Below are 21,169 nucleotides of genomic sequence, written 5' to 3'. Positions count from 1 at the left end.
TTTAAAACAAAGGCTGTGAAAAGAGACAAAGAAGGTCACTACATAATGATCAAAGGATCAATCCAAGAAGAAGATATAACAATTATAAATATATATGTACCCAACATAGGAGCACCACAATATGTAAGACAAATGCTAACAAGTATGAAAGGGGAAATTAACAATAATACAATAATAGTGGGAGACTTTAATACCCCACCCACACCTATGGATAGATCAACTAAACAGAAGATTAACAAGGAAACACAAACTTTAAACTATACAATAGACCAGTTAGACCTAATTGATATCTATAGGACATTTCACCCCAAAACAATGAATTTCACCTTTTTCTCAAGCGCACACGGAACCTTCTCCAGGATAGATCACATCCTGGGCCATAAAGCTAGCCTTGATAAATTCAAAAAAATTGAAATCATTCCAAGCATCTTTTCTGGCCACAATGCAGTAAGATTAGATCTCAATTACAGGAGAAAAACTATTAAAAATTTCAACATGTGGAGGCTGAACAACAAGCTGCTGAATAACCAACAAATCACAGAAGAAATCAAAAAAGAAATAAAAATTTGCATAGAAACGAATGAAAATGAAAACACAACAACCCAAAACCTGTGGGACACTGTAAAAGCAGTCCTAAGGGGAAAGTTCATAGCAATACAGGCATACCTCAAGAAACAAGAAAAAAGTCAAATAAATAACCTAACTCTACACCTAAAGCAACTAGAAAAGGAAGAAATGAAGAACCTCAGGGTTAGTAGAAGGAAAGAAATCTTAAAAATTAGGGCAGAAATAAATGCAAAAGAAACAAAAGAGACCATAGCAAAAATCAACAAAGCCAAAAGCTGGTTCTTTGAAAGGATAAACAAAATTGACAAACCATTAGCCAGACTCATCAAGAAACAAAGGGAGAAAAATCAAATCAATAAAATTAGAAATGAAAATGGAGAGATCACAACAGACAACACAGAAATACAAAGGATCATAAGAGACTACGATCAGCAATTATATGCCAATAAAATGGACAACGTGGAAGAAATGGACAAATTCTTAGAAAAGTACAACTTTCCGAAACTGGATCAGGAAGAAATAGAAAATCTTAACAGACCCATCACAAGCACCGAAATTGAAACTGTAATCAGAAATCTTCCAGCAAACAAAACCCAGGTCCAGACGGCTTCACAGCTGAATTCTACCAAAAATTTAGAGAAGAGCTAACACCTATTGTACTCAAACTCTTCCAGAAAATTGCAGAGGAAGGTAAACTTCCAAACTCATTCTATGAGGCCACCATCACCCTAGTACCAAAACCTGACAAATATGCCACAAAAAAAGAAAACTACAGGCCAATATCACTGATGAACATAGATGCAAAAATCCTTAACAAAATTCTAGCAATCAGAATCCAACAACACATTAGAAAGATCATACACCATGACCAAGTGGGCTTTATCCCAGGGATGCAAGGATTCTTCAATATCCGCAAATCAATCAATTTTATACACTACATTAACAAAGTGAAAAATAAAAACCATATGATTATCTCAATAGATGCAGAGAAAGCCTTTGACAAAATTCAACATCCATTTATGATAAAAACTCTCCAGAAAGCAGGAATAGAAGGAACATACCTCAACATAATAAAAGCTATATATGACAAACCCACAGCAAACATTATCCTCAATGGTGAAAAATTGAAAGCATTTTCCCTAAAGTCAGGAACAAGACAAGGGTACCCACTTTCACCATTACTATTCAACATAGTTTTGGAAGTTTTGGCCACAGCAATCAGAGCAGAAAAAGAAATAAAAGGAATCCAAATTGGAAAAGAAGAAGTAAAACTCTCACTGTTTGCAGATGACATGATCCTCTACAGAGAAAACCCTAAAGACTCCACCAGAAAATTACTAGAACTAGTCAATGACTATAGTAAAGTTGCAGGATATAAAATCAACACACAGAAATCCCTTGCATTCCTATACACTAATAATGAGAAAACAGAAAGAGAAATTAAGGAAACAATTCCATTCACCATTGCAATGAAAAGAATAAAATACTTAGGAATATATCTACCTAAAGAAACTAAAGACCTATATATAGAAAAGTATAAAACACTGGTGAAAGAAATCAAAGAGGACACTAATAGATGGAGAAATATACCATGTTCATGGGTTGGAAGAATCAATATAGTGAAAATGAGTATACTACCCAAGGCAATCTATAGATTCAATGCAATCCCTATCAAGCTACCAATGGTATTCTTCACAGAGGTAGAACAAATAATTTCACAATTTGTATGGAAATACAAAAAACTTCGAATAGCCAAAGCAATCTTGAGAAAGAAGAATGGAACTGGAGGAATCAACCTACCTGACTTCAGGCTCTACTACAAAGCCACAGTCATCAAGACGGTATGGTACTGGCACAAAGACAGAAATATAGATCAATGGAACAAAATAGAAAGCCCAGAGATAAATCCACACACCTATGGACACCTTATCTTTGACAAAGGAAGCAAGAATATACAATGGATTAAAGAAAATCTCTTTAACAAGTGGTGCTGGGAAAACTGGTCAACCACTTGTAAAAGAATGAAATTAGAACACTTTCTAACACCATACACCAAAAAAACCTCAAAATGGATTAAAGATCTAAACGTAAGACTAGAAACTATAAAACTCCTAGAGGAGAACATAGGCAAAACACTCTCCGACATACATCACAGCAGGATCCTCTATGACCCGCCTCCCAGAATATTGGAAATAAAAGCAAAAATAAACAAATGGGACCTAATTAAACTTAAAAGCTTCTGCACAACAAAGGAAACTATAAGCAAGGTGAAAAGACAGCCTTCAGAATGGGAGAAAATAATAGCAAATGAAGCAACTGACAAGCAACTAATCTCAAAAATATACAAGCAACTCCTACAGCTCAATTCCAGAAAAATAAATGGCCCAATCAAAAAATGGGCCAAAGAGCTAAATAGACATTTCTCCAAAGAAGACATACAGATGGCTAACAAACACATGAAAAATGCTCAACATCACTCATTATCAGAGAAATGCAAATCAAAACCACTATGAGGTACCATTTCATGCCGGTCAGAATGGCTGCGATCCAAAAGTCTACAAGCAATAAATGCTGGAGAGGGTGTGGAGAAAAGGGAACCCTCTTACACTGTTTGTGGGAATGCAAACTAGTACAGCCACTCTGGAGAACAGTGTGGAGATTCCTTAAAAAACTGGAAATAGAACTGCCTTATGACCCACCAATCCCACTGCTGGGCATACACACTGAGGAAACCAGAATTGAAAGAGACACATGTACCCCAATGTTCATTGCAGCACTGTTTATAATAGCCAGGGCATGGAAGCAACCTAGATGTCCATCAGCAGACGAATGGATAAGAAAGCTGTGGTACATATACACAGTGGAGCCATTAAAAAGAATACATTTGAATCAGTTCTAATGAGGTGGATGAAACTGGAGCCTATTATACAGAGTGAAGTAAGCCAGAAAGAAAAACACCAATACAGTATACTAATGCATATATATGGAATTTAGAAAGATGGTAACAATAACCCTGTATACGAGACAGCAAAAGAGACACTGATGTATAGAACAGTCTTTTGGACTCTGTGGGAGTGGGAGAGTGGGGGATGATTTGGGAGAATGGCATTGAAACATGTATAATATCATATATGAAACTAGTTGCCAGTCCAGGTTCGATGCACGATACTGGATGCTTGGGGCTGGTGCACTGGGACGACCCAGAGGGATGGTACGGGGAGGGAGGAGGGAGGAGGGAGGAGGGTTCAGGATGGGGAACACGTGTATACCTGTGGCGGATTCATGTTGATATATGGCAAAACCAATACAATATTGTAAAGTTAAAAAATAAAAAAGTAAAAAATATAAGAAAAATAAGAAGACTAGAGATACTCTAAAAAAAATAATAATCATTTCATGGTTGCAGTCGCTATTCACAGTGATTTTAGAGCCAAAGAAAATGAAATCTGTAACTGCTCCCACTCTCCTGGAATAAGGAGGGCTTTATAGGCCTCTTGGAGCAGCATCCTGGCTTCCTTTACTCATTGTACCATGGCTCTTGGTTTACCATCATGGATTCTTTGAGCATGGGAATTGTGGATCCTTAATTTGGCATTGCCACATCTAAGAGTAGCCTGACTTTCTTCATGGGGTACTTCAACTCAACTGAATGAAATTACCTTGTGTGATTACATCACTCTTGGCATGAGGCTGTTTGGAGCTTTGCCATTAAATATTTTGATGGTTTTTGAAGCAGAAGTTATACATTGTGAGGATGGCATCCAGGGCTAGTTGGCCAGGGCAGTTGGTTGTTGAAGTCCCTCCTTGGAATCATCTAGTGGGGTTTGCCACAAAAATGAATTTCCTAGCTTAGAATGTCTCTGACAGCTTCTTAAAAAGCTCAGTGTGTGTGACGTGCCAGGCAATAGGAGTATTTTAGGTTTGCCTCTCCTGTTATTTATTCCAGGCCACATGGGCAGCTCAGCAGTCCAGGCTGCGTTCCAGGCCAGGAGGGACCACTTCACCATTGTGTTGCTGGTTTTTTTTTTTTTTTTAATGTGGATCACTTGTTTTTTCAAGCCTTTAAAATTTTTTTCATAATATTCCTTCTATTTTGTGTTTCAGTATTTGTGCTGTGAGGCATGTGGGATCTTATCTCCCCAACCAGTGATTGAATCCACACCCACTGCTTTCGGAGGTGAAGTCTTAGGCACTGGACCACCAAGGAAGTCCAATGCTTCTGTCTTTATACTGGATCCAGGCCTTCTCATTTCGCCCAAGACCTGTAAAGATAAAATTAAGATGATAGCTTGACACATATTCAATTGCCTGTCATGTACCAGGCACTGTCCTAAGATTTTTACATGGAGTAAACTCATTTAATGTCTTGTGACAACTGACCAAGTTTCTGTCTTTGTTTTTGATGGATGTCTCCATAGCACCTACCTAGAACTGTGCCGTGTTCTTACCTGGAGAATCCCAGGGACGGGGGAACCTGGTGGGCTGCCGTCTATGGGGTCGCACAGAGTCGGACATGACTGAACCAACTAGGAAAAAAAAAAAACTGTGCCAGGCATAAAGTAAGATTTTATTAATATTTTTGAATAAATGAATGGATAGAATGATACTTCATAGTCTCAGAAATTCACCAAAGGGAGCATTCTTGGTGATCCAGTGGCTAAGACTCTGTTCTTCCAATGCAGGGATCCCGGGTTCCATCTCTGGTCAGGGAACTAGATCCCACTTGCCACAACTAAAGATCCTGCATGCCACAACTAAGACCCGACACAGCCAGATAAAGAAATAAATATTTTTTTAAAAAAGAAATTCACCATAGTTCTGTCCTTATCAAAAAGTGGAGTTCCAGGGACATTAAGCTTCTTAGAGTTCCTCCACCAAATGAAGACTATAACTATAAATCAAATACTACATATAGTATATTATATAACATGTATAATACTGTTTATGATACTGTTGAACTGTGTTTTTAATATAATCCTGAAATCATATTGCCAAAATGTCTTGTTTACTTTTATGTAACACAGATTTTTGTAAATGGAATCCTGCCCTCTTGCTGACTTAACAGTTTTAGAGATACTCAATGTGCACTTCTCATGAATTTTGCTCGATAGTGGTTTCTAACACTTCAAGTGGACGTAACCCGTAAACAAATAGTTCATGTTTCTAGAAGCATTACCTGTTAAATAAACAGGTTTGGAGATGTGGAATGTTTTTGCCACAGAATCTCTATTCCCTAATTTATCTTCTGGGCCCCTCCAAGTTTCTTATATCAGACTTTCTTAAGACATGTGCCCCTTGGACTCTTACATATCCTGAACACAGAAGGGTTTCTCAGAGCTCCTTGGCAAGTAGACGTGAGAGTCTGACAATGGATAAGTGCCATTCAGTTCAGTTCAGTTCAGTTCAGTCCCTCAGTCGTGTCCGACTCTTTGCGACCTCATGAACTGGGGCACGCCAGGCTCCCTGCTGATCACCGACTCCCAGAGTCCACCCAAACTCACGTGCATCGAGTCAGGGCTGCCATCCAGCCATCTCATCCGCTGTCGTCCCCTTCTCCTCCTGCCCCCAATCCCTCCCAGCATCAGGGGCTTTTCAAATGAGTCAGCTCTTCGCATCAGGTGGCCAAGTATTGCAGTTTCAGCTTCAACATCAGTCCTTCCAATGAACACCCAGGACTGATCTCCTTTAGGATGGACTGGTTGGATCTCCTTGCAGTCCAAGGGACTCTCAAGAGTCTTCTCCAACACTACAGTTCAAAAGCATCAATTCTTCGGCAGTCAGCTTTCTTCACATTCCAACTCTCACATCCATACATGACTACTGGAAAAACCATAGTCTTGACCAGATGGACCTTTGTTGTCAAAGTAATGTCTCTGCTTTTTAATATACTGTCTAGGTTGGTCATAGCTTTCCTTCTAAGCAGTAAGCGTCTTTTAATTTCATGGCTGCAATCACCATCTGCAGTGATTTTGGAGCCCAGAAAAATAAAGTCAGCCACTGTTTCCCCATCTATTTCCCATGAAGTGATGGGAGCAGATGCCGTGATCTTAGTTTTCTGAATGTTGAGCTTTAAGCCAACATTTTCCACTCTCCTCTTTCACTTTCATCAAGAGGCTCTTTAGTTTTTCTTCACTTTCTGCCATAAGGGTGGTGTCATCTGCATATCTGAGGTTATTGATATTTCTCCCGGAAATCTTGATTCCAGCTTGTGCTTCCTCCAGCCCAGCATTTCTCATGATATACCCTGCATATAAGTTAAATAAGCAGGGTGACAATATACAGCCTTGACATACTCCTTTTCCTATTTGGAACCAGTCTGTTGTTCCATGTCCAGTTCTAACTGTTGCTTCCTGACCTGCATGCAGGTTTCTCAAGAGGCAGGTCAGGTGGTCTGGTATTCCCATCTCTTTCAGAATTTTCCAGTTTATTGTGATCCACACAGTCAAAGGCTTTGGCATAGTCAGTAAAGCAGAAATAGATGCTTTTCTGGAACTCTCTTGCTTTTTTGGTGATCCATCGGTTGTTGGCAATTTGGTCTCTGGTTCCTCTGCCTTTTCTAAAACCAGCTTGAACATCAGGAAGTTCACGGTTCACATATTGCTGAAGCCTGGCTTGGAGAATTTTGAGCATTACTTTACTAGCGTGTGAGATGAGTGCAATTGTGCAGTAGTTTGAGCATTCTTTGGCATTGCCTTTCTTTGGGATTGGAATGAAAACTGACCTTTTCCAGTCCTATAGCCACTACTGAGTTTTCCAAATTTGCTGGCATATTGAGTGCAGCACTTTCATAGCATCATCTTTCAGGATTTGAAAGAGTTCAACTGGAATTCCATCGCCTCCACTAGCTTTGTTTGTAGTGATGCTTTCTAAGGCCCACTTGACTTCACATTCCAGGATGTCTGGCTCTAGGTGAGTGATCACACCATCGTGATTATCTGGGTTGTGAAAATCCTTTTTGTACAGTTCTGTGTATTCTTGCCACCTCTTCTTAATATCTTCTGCTTCTGTTAGGCCCATACCATTTCTGTCCTCTCCAGAGCCCATCTTTGCATGAAATGTTCCCTTGGTATCTCTAATTTTCTTGAAGAGATCTCTAGTCTTTCCCATTCTGTTGTTTCCCTCTATTTCTTTGCATTGATCGCTAAGGAAGGCTTTCTTATCTCTCCTTGCTATTCTTTGGAACTCTGCATTCAGATGCTTATATCTTTCCTTTTCTCCCTTGCTTTTCATTTCTCTTCTTTTCACAGCTATTTGTAAGGCCTCCTCAGACAGCCACTTTGCTTTTTTGCATTTCTTTTCCATGGGGATGGTCCTGATCTCTGTCTCCTGTGCAATGTCATGAAGCTCCATCCATAGTTCATCAGGCACTCTATCTATCAGATCTAGTCCCTTAAATCTGTTCCTCACTTCCACTGTATAATCATAAGGGATTTGATTTAGGTCATATCTGAATGGTCTGTTGATTTTCCACACTGTCTTCAATTCAAGTCTGAACTTGGCAATAAGGAGTTCATGATCTGAGCCACAGTCAGCTCCTGGTCTTGTTTTTGCTGACTGTATAGAGCTTATCCATGTTTGGCTGCAAAGAATATAATCAATCTGATTTCGGTGTTGACCATCTAGTGATGTCCATGTGTAGAGTCTTCTCTTGTGTTGTTGGAAGAAGGTGTTTGCTATGACCAGTGTGTTCTCTTGGCAAAACTCTATGAGCCTTTGCTCTGCTTCATTCTGTACTCCAAGGCCAAATTTGCCTGTTACTCCAGGTGTTTCTTGACTTTCTAAGTGCCACTAGGGGAACCACTGTGTCTGGCCATTGGTCATTCATCCTCAGTAGGGCCCATGTCCTGTCAGTGTTCATCTCATTATTTAAAATTCCTTTTCTTTTTAAAAATTTTTATTATTCTTTTCATTTTTGTTGTTCAGTCATTCAGTCATGTCTGATTTCTTGTGACTCCATGGACTGCAGCATGCCAGGCTTCCCTGTCCTTCACAGTCTCCCAGAGCTTGCTCAAACTCATGTCCATTGAATCAGTGATGCCATGCAACCACATCATCCTCTGTAATCCCTGTCTTCTCCTGCCTTCAATTTTTCCCAGCATCAAGGTCTTTTCCAATCAGTTGGCTCTTCACATTTATTTTCAGTTTTTTAGTTGGAGGAAAATTGCTTTACATTGTTGTGTTGGTTTCTGTCATACAACAATGAGAAAGTCATAATTATATATATATATATATATACACACACACACATATATGTATATCTCCTCCCTCTTGAGCCTCCTCTTCCCCCCGAAAAAAAATCTCAGGCTAGTATTGCAAAGAAATCTTACCAAATCTCTTCTAAGAGAGCCTCAATGATTCTTCCTTTTCTTAGTCAATGTATTTCCCACCCATTTCCACCCTGGGGAACATCCAGGGGTGTGTGTGTGTGTGTGTGTGTATTTAGGGAGGTCAGAGGGGCATCAGGTACATTTTTTAAATGGCCAGTCCTGAGCTTCTCTGAGAGTCATTGCCCTACAGCCACAGCCCAGGGCACGGGTGACTGTGCCCCAGCACATGTTAGAGTGCTGCCCACTCCCTCTGGGCCCTGACATGCACATTGCTCATAAGGAAATATGGTTTGCTCAGTCGCTCAGTCCTGTCTGACTCTGTGACCCTGTGGAGTGTAGCCTGCCAGGCTCCTCTGTCTGTGGGATTTCCTAGGCAAGAATATTGGAGTGTGTGGCCATTCCCTTTTCCAGGGAATCGTCTCGACCCAGGGATCAACCCTGGACTAATGAGAATCAGCTGTACAGCACAGGGAGCTCTACTCAACATTCTGTGGTGACCGAAATAGGAAGGAAATCCCTCAAGAAAGGGGATATATTCATATATATAGCTGATTCACTGTGCTGTACAGTAGAAACTAACAGAGCACTGTAACGCACACACACACAGTGTTAGTCCCTCAGTCATGTCTGACTCTTTTGTGACTCCCCTGGACTGTAACCCACCAGGCTCCTCTGTCCATGGGATTCTCCAGGCAATAATACTGGAGTGGGTAGCCATTTCCTTCTTTAGGGGATCTTCCCGAACCAGAATCAAACCTGCATCTCCTGCATTGTTTACCACTGAGTTACCTGGGAAGCCCAATGAAAGAAGATATGGTCAGGCAATAGACCATAAAAAAAAAGTTTTGTGATCATTAGTTATCCGAGCAATGCAGATTCAAAGCATGAGGATTATCATTACATATCCATTTGTTGTTGTTCATTCGCCCAATCGTGTCCGACTTTTTGCAGTCCCATGGACTGCAGCATGCCTGGCTTCCATGTCCCTCACCATCTCCCAGAGTTTGCCTGAGTTCATGTTTGATGAACTCATCAAACATATTCATCTTTGAGTTCATGTTTGATGAGTTCATTGGTGATGCTGTCTAGCCATCTCATTCTCTGATGCCCTCTTCTCCTTCTGCCCTCAATCTTTCCCAGCATCAGGGACTTTTCCAATGAGTCTTTCGTTCGCATCAGATAACCAAAATACTGGAGCTTCAGCTTCAGCATCAGTCCTTCCAGTGACTGTTCAGGATTTATCTCCCTTAAGATTGACTGGTTTGATCTCCTTGCTGTCCAAGGGACTTTCAGGAGTCTTCTCCAGCACCACAGTTCAAAGTCATCAATTCTATGGCTTCCAGCTCTCACAACTGTATGCGACCACTGGGAAAACTATAGCCTTGACTATATGGACCTTTGTTGGCAGAGTAATGTCTCTGCTTCTCAACACACTGTCTAGGCTTGTCATCTGCTGTTACTAAAGCTGTTAATAGTGCTAATGGATGCAATGAAATTCCAGAACTATTCAAATCTCTAAAGGATGATTCCATCAAGGTTTTGCATTTGTTATCTCAGCATATCTGGAAGACCCAGCAGTGGCCACAAGACTGGAAAAAGGTCTATCCTTGTCGTCCCAATTCCCAAGAAGGGTAGTACCAAAGAATGTGCTAAGCATCAGACAATTGCACTCATCTCCCACGCTAGTAAGGTCATGCTTAAAATCTTGCATGCTAGGCTTCAGCATTATGCGAACCAAGAACTTCCAGATGTCCAAGCTGGGTTTAGAAATGGAAGAAAAACTAAAGATCAAATTACCAACAATCGCTGGATTATAGAAAAAGCGAGGGAATTTCAGAAGAACATCTATCTCTGTTTCATTGACTAAAGCTTTTGACTGGATCATGACAAACTCTGGAAAGCTCTCAGAGAGATGGGAGCACCAGCCCATCATACCTGTCTCCCAGGAAAGCTGTATGTGGGTCAAGAAGCAACAGTTAGAACCCTATATGGAACAACTGGTTCAAAATTGAGAAAGGTTCAAAATTGGTTCAAAATTGTCATAACAGGGCTGTCTACTGTCACCCTGTTTGTTTAACCTATATGCTGAGCACATCATGAGAAATGCCAGGCTGGATGAGTTACAAGCTGGAATCAAGAAAGGCGAGAGAAACATCAATGACCTCAGAGATGCATATGATAGTACGCTAATGGCAGAGAGTGAAGAGGAACTAAAGAGCCTCTTGATGAGGGTGAAGGAGGAGAGTGAAAGGGCCAGCTTAAGACTAAATATTAAAAAATTAAGATCATGGCATCTGGCCACAGTACTGCATGGCAAATAGAAGGGGGAAAAGATGGAAGTAGTGACAGATTTCCTCTTCTTGGGCTCTAAAATCATTGCAGACGGTGAATGCAGCCATGAAATCAGAAGACTCTTGCTTCTTGGCAGGAAAGTGATGACATGCCCATTAGGATGACTAAAATGAAAAGGACCGCAAAGATGGCTTGTTGGCCGGAACAACTAGGATTCCCCTGCATCCCCTGTGGGGATGTAAAGTTGCACAGCCACTTTGGAAAATTGTTTGGCAGTTTCTTAAAAAGTTAAAAATACGTATTCCATATGGCCCAGTCATTTCACTCCTACGTGTTTACTCAAGAGAAATAAAGACATATGTCTCCTCTAAGATTCTTACATGAATTTTCTTAGCAGCTTCACTTGTTGTAGCTCCAAACTGGAAGGAATGAAAATGTTTGTCAAGTGAATGCATAAATGAAATGTAATGTATGCGTTTGAATGGAATTCTGGCCAGCAATGAAAAGAGACAACTACTAATACATGGTGCTATATGGGTGGACGGATGGATCTCATGACAATATGCTGATTGAGAAAAGCAAGACAGGGCATGCACTGTATAACCCCATCTACATAAAATGCAAACTAATCCATACTAACAAAGAGCTGGTCGGTGGTCGTCCAGAGATGGGAGGAGGTGGAGGAGATGGACTGCAAAAAGGGATGAGGCATTCTTTAGAAAGCATTCTGTAGGTTGATTTGGTGATATTCTTGTGGGTACATAGAGTTGTCAAAACTCTTTAAATGGTGCACTTTGAATAATTCAATCTGTTGGGAATAAATTAATCCCCAGTAACGTTGATAAAGAAAAAAAGAAACTTTGTTTAAAGCAAAAATAGCAATGAAGTTTGTTATGTATATAGAACATATTTTTGTCTCAGCAGTGACATAATGGATGGAAGAATGAAAAGGAATTATGTATTGTATTATTACAAGGGTCCTACATTATCCTTGAAGTGGTATAACACTATTTGAGGGAAAATGTCCTAAGTTAAAGTAGCATGTTTTAGGCCATAGAAAAATTGCTGAAAAAATGAGTAACAGTTTAAAATCTAACACTGGAATACTAAAGATTATTCAGTTAATCAAAAGAAGACTGGAGCAGAGGGAAAAGAACATATGGGATAAGCAGGGGAAAACTTGTGAGGCAGAGGTTTTAAATTGTCACCTTAATAATTACATTGAATTAAATGATTTAAACACTCCTATTTTCAGATTGTCAAGACATGATAAGTTAAGACTGAACTAGATGCTTTCTACAAGAAACTCACTTAAAATTAAAGACAAATAGGTTACAAGTATGAGAATAAAAAATTTACACCTGTAAACATTAACTGTGAAAGAGCTGGCGTGGATTTACTAAGATTGGATAAAGTAGACCTCAGAAAAAGGAACATTACCAGAGGTAAAGAAGATCGCTTCATGATGACTAAGGAGTCTACTCATCAAGAAGATGTAACAGTCTAAATGTGTATGGATTCCACAAAATGGCATCAAAATACAGGAAGCAAAAGTGGACAGCACTGAAAGGGGAAATGAGCAAATCCTCACGTATAGTTGCAGACATCAGCCCTTCTCTCTGGGTAACTGATGAAACAGACAGAAGTCCAGCGATGCTGTAAATCATATGAAGAGCATTACTGACAGACTCAGTGGCATCTGTCAATCACTCTGCTGGGCACAAGCGAATGCCCACTCAGGGCACATAGACCATGCGTCAAGACAGACCATGTAGATTTAGAATGACTGATACGACACAAAGTATGTTCGCTGGTTAGAATGAAATTAAGCTAACATTAGTAACAGAAAAATATCTGGAATAATCCTTACATACAAGGAAACCAAATAACACACATCATTCATAGGTCAAAGTAGAAATCACAGGGAAATTAGAAAATATTTTGAATGGACATGAAACAGAGCATGTCAAAATGTGTGGTATGCAACTAAGATAGTACTCAGAGAAAAACGTATTCCTTTAGATGCTTACAACACAAAAGAAAGGTCTAAAACCACTGGAATAAATTTCTATTTTAAGAAACTATAAAAAGATGAACAAGTTAAATCCAAAGTAAGTACAAAGAATAATAAAAATGAAACAAGAAATGGTCAAATAATAGAGAATAAACAAGCCCCAAACTATTTTTCTTTCAATAAATAAATAAAATTGAAAGACCTTTAAATCATCCCACCCTCGCCTGCTCCCACTGAGTCCAAAAGCCTATTCTCCTTTGTTGCCCTGCATGTAGGATCATCGGTACCATCTTTCTAGACTGATGCAGAAAAAAATAGACACAAGTTACCAGTATCTAGAATAAAAGAGAGAACTTTACTATAGATCCCACAGACACTGAATGGATAAAATTAAATATCATTATTATTAATGTGATGTTAATGTAATGCCAATACATTTGATAGCATATATGAAATAGACAAATTTCTTGAAAGATGCATAGTACCGAAAGTGACCCAAAAAGAAGTAGAAAACTTCAATAGCTTTGACATCACAATAGCTTGTGAAATCCATTAAATACTTGAAAAAAGGAAACATACTGATCTTACACAAATTCTTTCAGAAAAGGGAAAACTAATTTTAGGAGCATCCCAACACCAAAACCCAAAGGAATTGTGAGACCCCTATCCCTGATGAGCACGTATGCTCGGGACACAATGCACCCATCACCCATCTCCGCTTGTCTTGCAGGTATGCCGGCACCCTTCTGGATGAGGACATCTTCCGTGGGAAGGAGCTTGTCGACAGTCGCCCGCTGCAGGCGCTCGTGGCAGGGCTGAAGGCCTACAGCACCTGGGAGAACGTCAGCTGCCTGCAGGACTGTCGCGAATGCACCGGAGGCATGGTGAGCGCCCTCGGACCCCTCGGGCCACCGGTCTGGCAGAGTCTGCATGGTTACAGGTTACCGGTTACACATACAGCATGTGTTGGGGAAGGACCGTGTGGCCAGTGGGCTTTGGAACCAGGTGAAATTCCCATCTGCCTTGTGACCCTGGGTGCACCCCTTAGCCTTGTCATCTGTGCATGTCCATCTTCCCTGATGCCGCCAGACAGACGCAGGCCATGCCTGTAAAATGCTGGGTCCGTGGAGGCCCTCAGTATCTGTCATGAAACTCGGTGGTGGTGAGTTGTTGACAGGATAGGAAAGGGCCAACAGGGGCCAGATGATCCAAGCCTGGCTCCAGTGTTTCAATCCCTTGTGGAGAATGCAGGAAATGACCCCAGAGGTTTCTACCCTGGGAACGAGGCAGATGGGGACATGCCAAGTGCTTAGGGCATGTTGAAAGCATCCCCAGCGCTGGCCTCAGACTGGACTGTGCAGTGAGGTATGAGAAACCCTTACGTGAATCTTCGGAGAGTCAAGGGGACTCTGCGAACAGCTGGATCTATGCCCTCTTCCTGCATGACCCTAAGAGTGGAGGCACCTGCAGGAGCCCAGAGCTGGTGAGAAAGGGGACCCAAGTGGGGTCTTGGAGGGCAGGACATGGGAGGGATGTGCGATTTTTGAACCTGTGACTTGGTAGCATGGCACGGCTGTGGACATCAGCTCTGGTAGCATCTGAGTTCAGCCCCAGACGACAGTCCTGTGTGGGCCACGCCCATGGGCCACCCCGCCTCATCATCATGTGGGCCAGAAGCAGGTACTGCAGGAGGATGCGGGGAGGAGGGAGCCCCTCTTGGGCCTTGAGCCTCAATTCCATCTAGAACTTGTTTGAATATTTGCCTAGAAATAGAAGCTCTGAACCTGAAGGGGCGGTTGAAGCATTTTAGCAGCAGTGAGAAGAGGTCAAGAGCAGATCAAGGGCTGCTGTAGAAGATAAAGGGGGAGGTTGAGTTTCTGGAGAGCCCAGAGCATTGGAGCCTGGGTCCATGGAGGGGCAAGGAGGGACTATGCCTTCACCGCAGGCGCAGCCTGAGGTTTGTCCCGTGTGGACTCTGTGGATGGGAGTGAGAGCCGGCCTGGTCACTTCTCTTGCAGTGACTGAGTAAAGATGTGCGAGTGGTGAAGGGGACCTTGGTTAATCAGGCTGTACCCATGATGGTGGTGGTGGTGGACATGCTTGCTTTTCCAGTGGGGATGGTGTCGGGCTCCATCAGGAAAGAAGGAGAAGGAGGATAAAGTGACAGCTGGAGCTGGGGTGCAGCGGGGTGAGGAGTCAGGGTCCTCTGAGGCAGCCGGGGGCAATGGCTCGTAGTGGCCTGATGTGTTGTGAGACCCTGCCAGGGGCTGGTTCCTGCTCTTCCGGTGGTCCTGCCTGGTCTTTCCTCTTTCACTGTCCAGCATCACCCGGCAGTGCCCGGCAGTGCAGAAATGACCCCTCCACCCACCATCCTACAGAAAAGCAGCTGACCCTGGAGGGCTGCTCTTCCGGGCTGGGAAGATGCCAGATGCCAGCCCTGTAATCCTGGGTGCTGCTGCCTCCAGTGACTTCCCAGCAACTCCTCGGAAACAGAAGGAAGGGGTCCCTGTTTTCTAGTTTTGTTCCTTCCCTTCTCCTCTCCACCCCCATATCCACCCAACATCTTACCCAGAACTATTTGTAGAGACATAAATATTTGTTGAAGGGGCTTCCCAGGTGGCACTAGTGGTAAAGAACCTGCCTGCCAAGGCAGGAGATGTAAGAGACGTGTGTTCGATCCCTGGGTCAGGAAGATCCCCTAGAGGAGGAAATGGCAACCCACTCCATTATTCCTGCCTTGTGAATCCCATGGACAGAGGAGCCTGGTGGGCTATAGTCCACAGGGTGGAAAAGAGTCGGACACGACTAAAGCCACTTAGCACATACGCAGATACTTGTTGAAAGAAAAGCATGAGCATCTTCTAATTGTTTTAAGCTGTATTTTCAGACACTACATCTTCTGCAGGCAGGAAGTCTCTAGGAGTGAAGTGTGGCTGAGTCTGGGGGCTGCTGAGATGGTAATGAAAACCACTTCTGTGGCCCATAGGTCTAAGGAGGTCTTGCTTGCAAAAAAAACAAAACAAAACAAAACATATTTCAACTCACATTTACTGACTTTGAAGCCAGTAACACTATGGGAAAGTTATTGCCTTCTCTTTGCCTCATTTTTCACACATATAAAATGAGGGTAAGCTTTCCTTTGTAACAATTGTGAGTTAAGTTGAGCAAGAAGATAAGCATAAAAATATATAATGGTGAAGGAAGACTGAAGATCCTGTGTGCTGCAACTAAGACTCGGCACAGCCAATTAATTAATTAAAAATATATAATTGTTTAAACGAAAATCATAACAACATGATGTGAGGTTTATAACCGAGAAGAGGCTGGACCAGGAGCTGGGGAGTCACCATCCATTCCTGGGACAGCCCTAATGTTCCCGAGGGCTGGAGCTTCATGCTCACACGTGGTCTGCACTGTGGCTTCTAACTTCAGTGTGTAAGCTGAGCATCCACCAGCCTGGTTTGGAAGTGATGAAACCCGTTTACCTGCCCGCATGTGTGAACTCAGAGAACAGACTCCACCCCTCGGAGTAGTCACATGACTCAGTTCTTTTGCTTCCTTAGCTCCTCACCTTCCTTTTCCAAGGATTGACGGGTAAACCAAGTCTTCAGACTGTTGCTGTTTCACTGGACTTACACTGGCGTCTTTTCTCCATATCTAAACAAACCCAGATTGAATTTCCTACCACCAGCTGAGTGAGGAGTGGAAAACAGAGCCCTGGAATTCATTGTACCCCTTGTGGGGCCGCCTGGTGGGGAGGAAACTCTGGGAGGTGGGAGGGGCAGCTCCTCAAGGAAGGGGTGGGATCTCAGGGTCAGGACGCTGTGACCTTGGGCTTTTCCTCTGGGAGCCTCAGGTTCCTTCTCTTTTAAAGCCTACAGCATAGTATTGCAGTGTCTTACTCGTGTCTGACTCTTTGCGATCCCATGGACTGTAGCCCACCAGGCTCTTCTGTCCGTGAGATTTCCCAGCAAGCATACTGGAGTGGGTTGCCATTTCCTTCTCCAGGGTATCTTCCCGACCCAGGGATCGAACCTGCATCTCTTACATCACCTCTGTTGCAGGCAGATTCTTTACCACTAGTGCCACCTGGGAAGCATGGTAAGCTTCAGTAAAGACTCTCCTTGTCTGTCTTTTTCCTGGCTGTGATTACAGTGAAGCATCCCAGCTGTCTCTGCTCTTCCCTAAATCCCATCCTGATGTGTTTGATCTGTGTGGGAGCTGCATGGGTGGGGCTCTTCAGGGGCCAGCCTTGGACTCTGGAGGCAAGTATTTTCTCAGCAAATCTGACTCTATAGCATCAGGGACTGGAGAGACAAGCCAGGGGCCAGCATAGGCTGCATGGTCCCCACTCTGCACCCCACCCCCTCTCCACTGGGGCAGAGCTGAAGCCCAGCTGCTGACCTTGACCCTGCACAGCAAAATTCTTCACGGGGAACTTCTACAGTATCCCTTGACCCTTGAGCATTACCTGTACGTGGATGTCCATGGCCTGCAACTGTGCCCTCCAGCACTGGGAGATACCCACCCTGGGATCCCTGGGCCAGTGGTCAAGATTAGATTCCGCTGCAGGATTTTAGGCACCCTGCCCCCCACCCACCACTCCCATCAGGGCCTCTCCCTGGAAGCCTTCTCATCTCTGACCCTGGCTGCCGCACTTCTGCTCAGCATGTTCCTGAATTCCACGGGAGAGCAAAATTGGCTGAAGCAGCCTGAAGAAATATGCAGACAAGACTGGAGCAGGATAAAGTCTCAGGAGAGATCTCTGACCCACCATGATGATAAGGTTATCAGCAAACATGCGTTGACTGTTCCTTTCATGTTAGACATGGAGCTGCTGTTTGCTGTTCAGAGATACAATCCAGCCGGGCAATGACAGAATCGCTATAAGATTGCACAAGAGGACACTGAAACAATTACCGGTGTTTGTAAATTAAAGGGAAAAAAAAGCCATGTGATGCTGAGCTCACTGGTTATTCAGTAGGCTCTGTCCCAAGATTGGATCCTCAGGAGACTTACCATCGCCTCGTTTATCTGGCATCCACTGTTTCTTGGGACATAGCCGAGGCCTGAAATAGACAAAACAGAACTCTGAGACTCCCAGAGAGATGGCACAGAGTCCCTGTGCTGAGGCGCAGGCCCTCACTCCACTCCTGAAGGAGCCCGGCCGGCCTCTGCTGGGAGCCTGCTCCTGGTGGCCGACTCCTGCATGTGATTCCTGGTTTCCTGCCATGTCGCAGACCAGTGAGGATATCTGGTCTCCAGAGGCAGGCAATTAAGAGGGCTAGTGGCCAAACAAGAGCCAGAAGAGGTAGAAAAACTAGACTCAAAAATTCAAGAGCTCTGGGACTTCCCTGGCAGTCCAGTGGTTAAGATTCCATGCTCCCACTACAACAGGCTCAGGTTCGATCCCTGGTCGGGGAACTAAGATCCCGTATGCTATGTAGCACGCCCCGCGCCAAAAAAAAAAAAAAAAAAGATTCAAGAGCTTAGTGGGCCAGTGCCCAGCCACAAGAAGGATCAAAGCTCTTCTAGGAGGCCAAGTGGGCTGCAGACAAGGTAGGCTGTGGGGGACAGGCAGGGAAGCTGTTGCAAGAAGGACAGTCATGCGAGGTCCTCCCTCCCTCCCGGATGCTGCAGATCTACTGTTTCCCAGGATACAATAGATGATGTTTGTTTAAAAGCTCAGCTTAGCAGCAATCCCCTAGACATGTATCTCTCAAAACAGGTAAGTAGGTCAGCCTGACTTGGATCTAATATGGCAGAGACGATTTTGCTCCCCCATCTAATTTCATAAGAGGAAACACTCACAAAACGTCTTGTCTAGTGCCTGGGCATGAGGAGCTAGTGATGCTTGTGGTGGATTCCGAGTCTGAAGGTCAAGGGTCCAGTTGGCTAGGAGTGCATGTGTAGGTGGGGTAGGGGCAAGTTAAGCTGTAACATGAAGTAACTGGGTAGCAAAGTGGAAAAGGTTCAGCCCATACTAAGAAAGGATCCAAGACTGTATCTGGCAAACCTCCTAAGAAGGGACTGGCTGGGGCCCAAGTGTTGACCCCAATAGAAGGGCCTTCTTAGTGGTTGCCATGACAGGTTTATCAGCCAGAACCTTTGCTCAGCCCCAGCCTAATTTTTCTAGGGAACCAATGAGTCGTTGATTTCATGGATCAAAGACCCCTTTCTCTGGACAGATTGAGAGCCTTCAAGAAGAATCCCAGATGAAAACCTAGGTTTCTGCTTATTTCTGCTATCACTTTCTGATTGTAGGGATTTAGAAAGACAGCACAATAAAAAAAAGCTTTATGATGATTAGTTATTTCTCAACTTTGAAAGAACCTTGTTCCAAGATTAGAGGAATTGTTTCTTATTGTTTAAAAGAGGTTTCTATTTCTGCCTCTCTGACATTCTTTGAGTCCATGCTAGGTAAAATGCCGGGACCTATGTAGATGTGGCTGTCTTTAATCCTCCAACAGTCCTATGAGTGGGAGTAATTGTCTACACAGTTTCCCATGGATGAAGGAAATAAGACTGGAGGTGGTTGCTATTTCTCTCAGTCAGTCACTCAGCCGTGTCCAGCTCTTTGTAACCCCTTTGGACTGTAGCCCGCCAGGCTCCTTTGGCCATGGGGTTCCCCAGGCAAGAATACTGGAGTGGGTTGCCATGTCCTCCTCCAGGGGATCTTCCCCACCCAGGGACTGAACCTGCATCTCCTGTGTCTCTTGCGTTGCAGGCAGGTTCTTTACCACTGAGCTACCTGGGAAGCCCTAAAAGGTGGATGCAGGGCTCTAATTCAGGTCTTCCCATCTTAGTTTTTTGCCCTTAATTCTAGACCTTGCTTTTTTCCCGGGGCAGGAGGATGACAACTTTGTTTCTGGCCCCTGGGTCCTATTGTTGATCAATGTTCTACACTTGGCCCTCATTTAACATAATCCACAATTTGTAAACAAGTCTCTGTGTTGTATTGTTAACCTCTGGTCACTGGAAAAAAAAAATCTCCTAGTGAGAAGATTCACATGTCCTATTTGTGAGTGTCTTATGTTAGTAGGTCTTATCTTGTCAAGAAAATGAGTTGGGAGAGTAGCAGGCAGTAAAACTGACCCTCATCACTGATACAGAAAAGAGAGATTATTAAAATGACCCTAGGACAATCCACTTTATTGGCAATGTTCCTTTGAAGATCTCAGTCCAAATTTCTTAAGGGCGTAAAGAAGGCAATTATAAATTTTATATGCAATGGAGAACATCCAGACATATGAGAGAATAATGGATAGAGTTGGAATCCATCCTGGGATGATTTGCCAAATTTTGAATCTACCATATTCTCATTTTACCCTCCCTTGAGATGGTTCACAGCTCTCCAGAAGGATTCAGTCCATCACATCAAGGAAATAAGGAAAGGAAAAGAAGCTTTTCAAGACTGACTTCTAAATTTGTTAAGAATTAGTTAAGATTCTTTGGATGCAAATAAGACAGACCCATTACAAATTTGCTCAACCAAGAAGGGAGACTATATCTTAAGAGAGAGAGAGATATGTTCTGGAAGTCACATCTCGTGAGGTCTGGGAGGTCTCATGAGGACCAGGAACTGGGAAGGAGCCTAGAGTACAGGCAACCCTGTCCTTGGTTTCTCCTCCTTTGGGGCATAGTCTTAGCCTTTGCCTCCTGGTGTCTGCCCATTCTTCTTGCTCCACTGCGTATGTGGCTGCCCTTTGGCTGTGGAACTTATAGCATCTCCTTTCCAGCTACTGTCCGAGATGGGGTCTTGTAGATCTCTTGCTGAATCCCTGGCTCAGTTGAAGTTGGTGTCCTTCCCAACCCAGACATTTTTGGCTAGGGAATGGAGTCACATTGAGTGAACATGCCTGCTGATGTCCCAGTTGTATAGGTGGTGAGACAGTTGTCAGATAGTAGCTGAGTAGATGGGAGAAGGCAATGGCACCCCACTCCAGTACGGTTGCCCGGAAAATCCCAT

The 21,169-nt window shown here is 43.3% G+C and overlaps 1 protein-coding gene across 2 annotated transcripts in view; it reads left to right on the top strand.

Annotated features, from left to right (window-relative positions):
* ACOXL (acyl-CoA oxidase like) overlaps positions 1-21,169 on the top strand; it is a 337,247-nt gene that overhangs the window by 178,877 nt on the left and 137,201 nt on the right. For both annotated transcript variants that reach the window (XM_006047013.3, XM_006047014.3), the window contains exon 12: positions 13,931-14,084. In XM_006047013.3, coding sequence (XP_006047075.1) covers positions 13,931-14,084 — 154 coding nt within the window. The remainder of the gene's footprint in view (positions 1-13,930; positions 14,085-21,169) is intronic.

This window comes from Bubalus bubalis, chromosome 12 (assembly GCF_019923935.1).
Source record: "Bubalus bubalis isolate 160015118507 breed Murrah chromosome 12, NDDB_SH_1, whole genome shotgun sequence".
Classification (NCBI taxonomy): domain Eukaryota; kingdom Metazoa; phylum Chordata; class Mammalia; order Artiodactyla; family Bovidae; genus Bubalus; species Bubalus bubalis.
The sequence above is the reverse complement of the archived record's forward strand: the minus strand, read 5'-3'. Positions and strand labels throughout refer to the sequence as shown.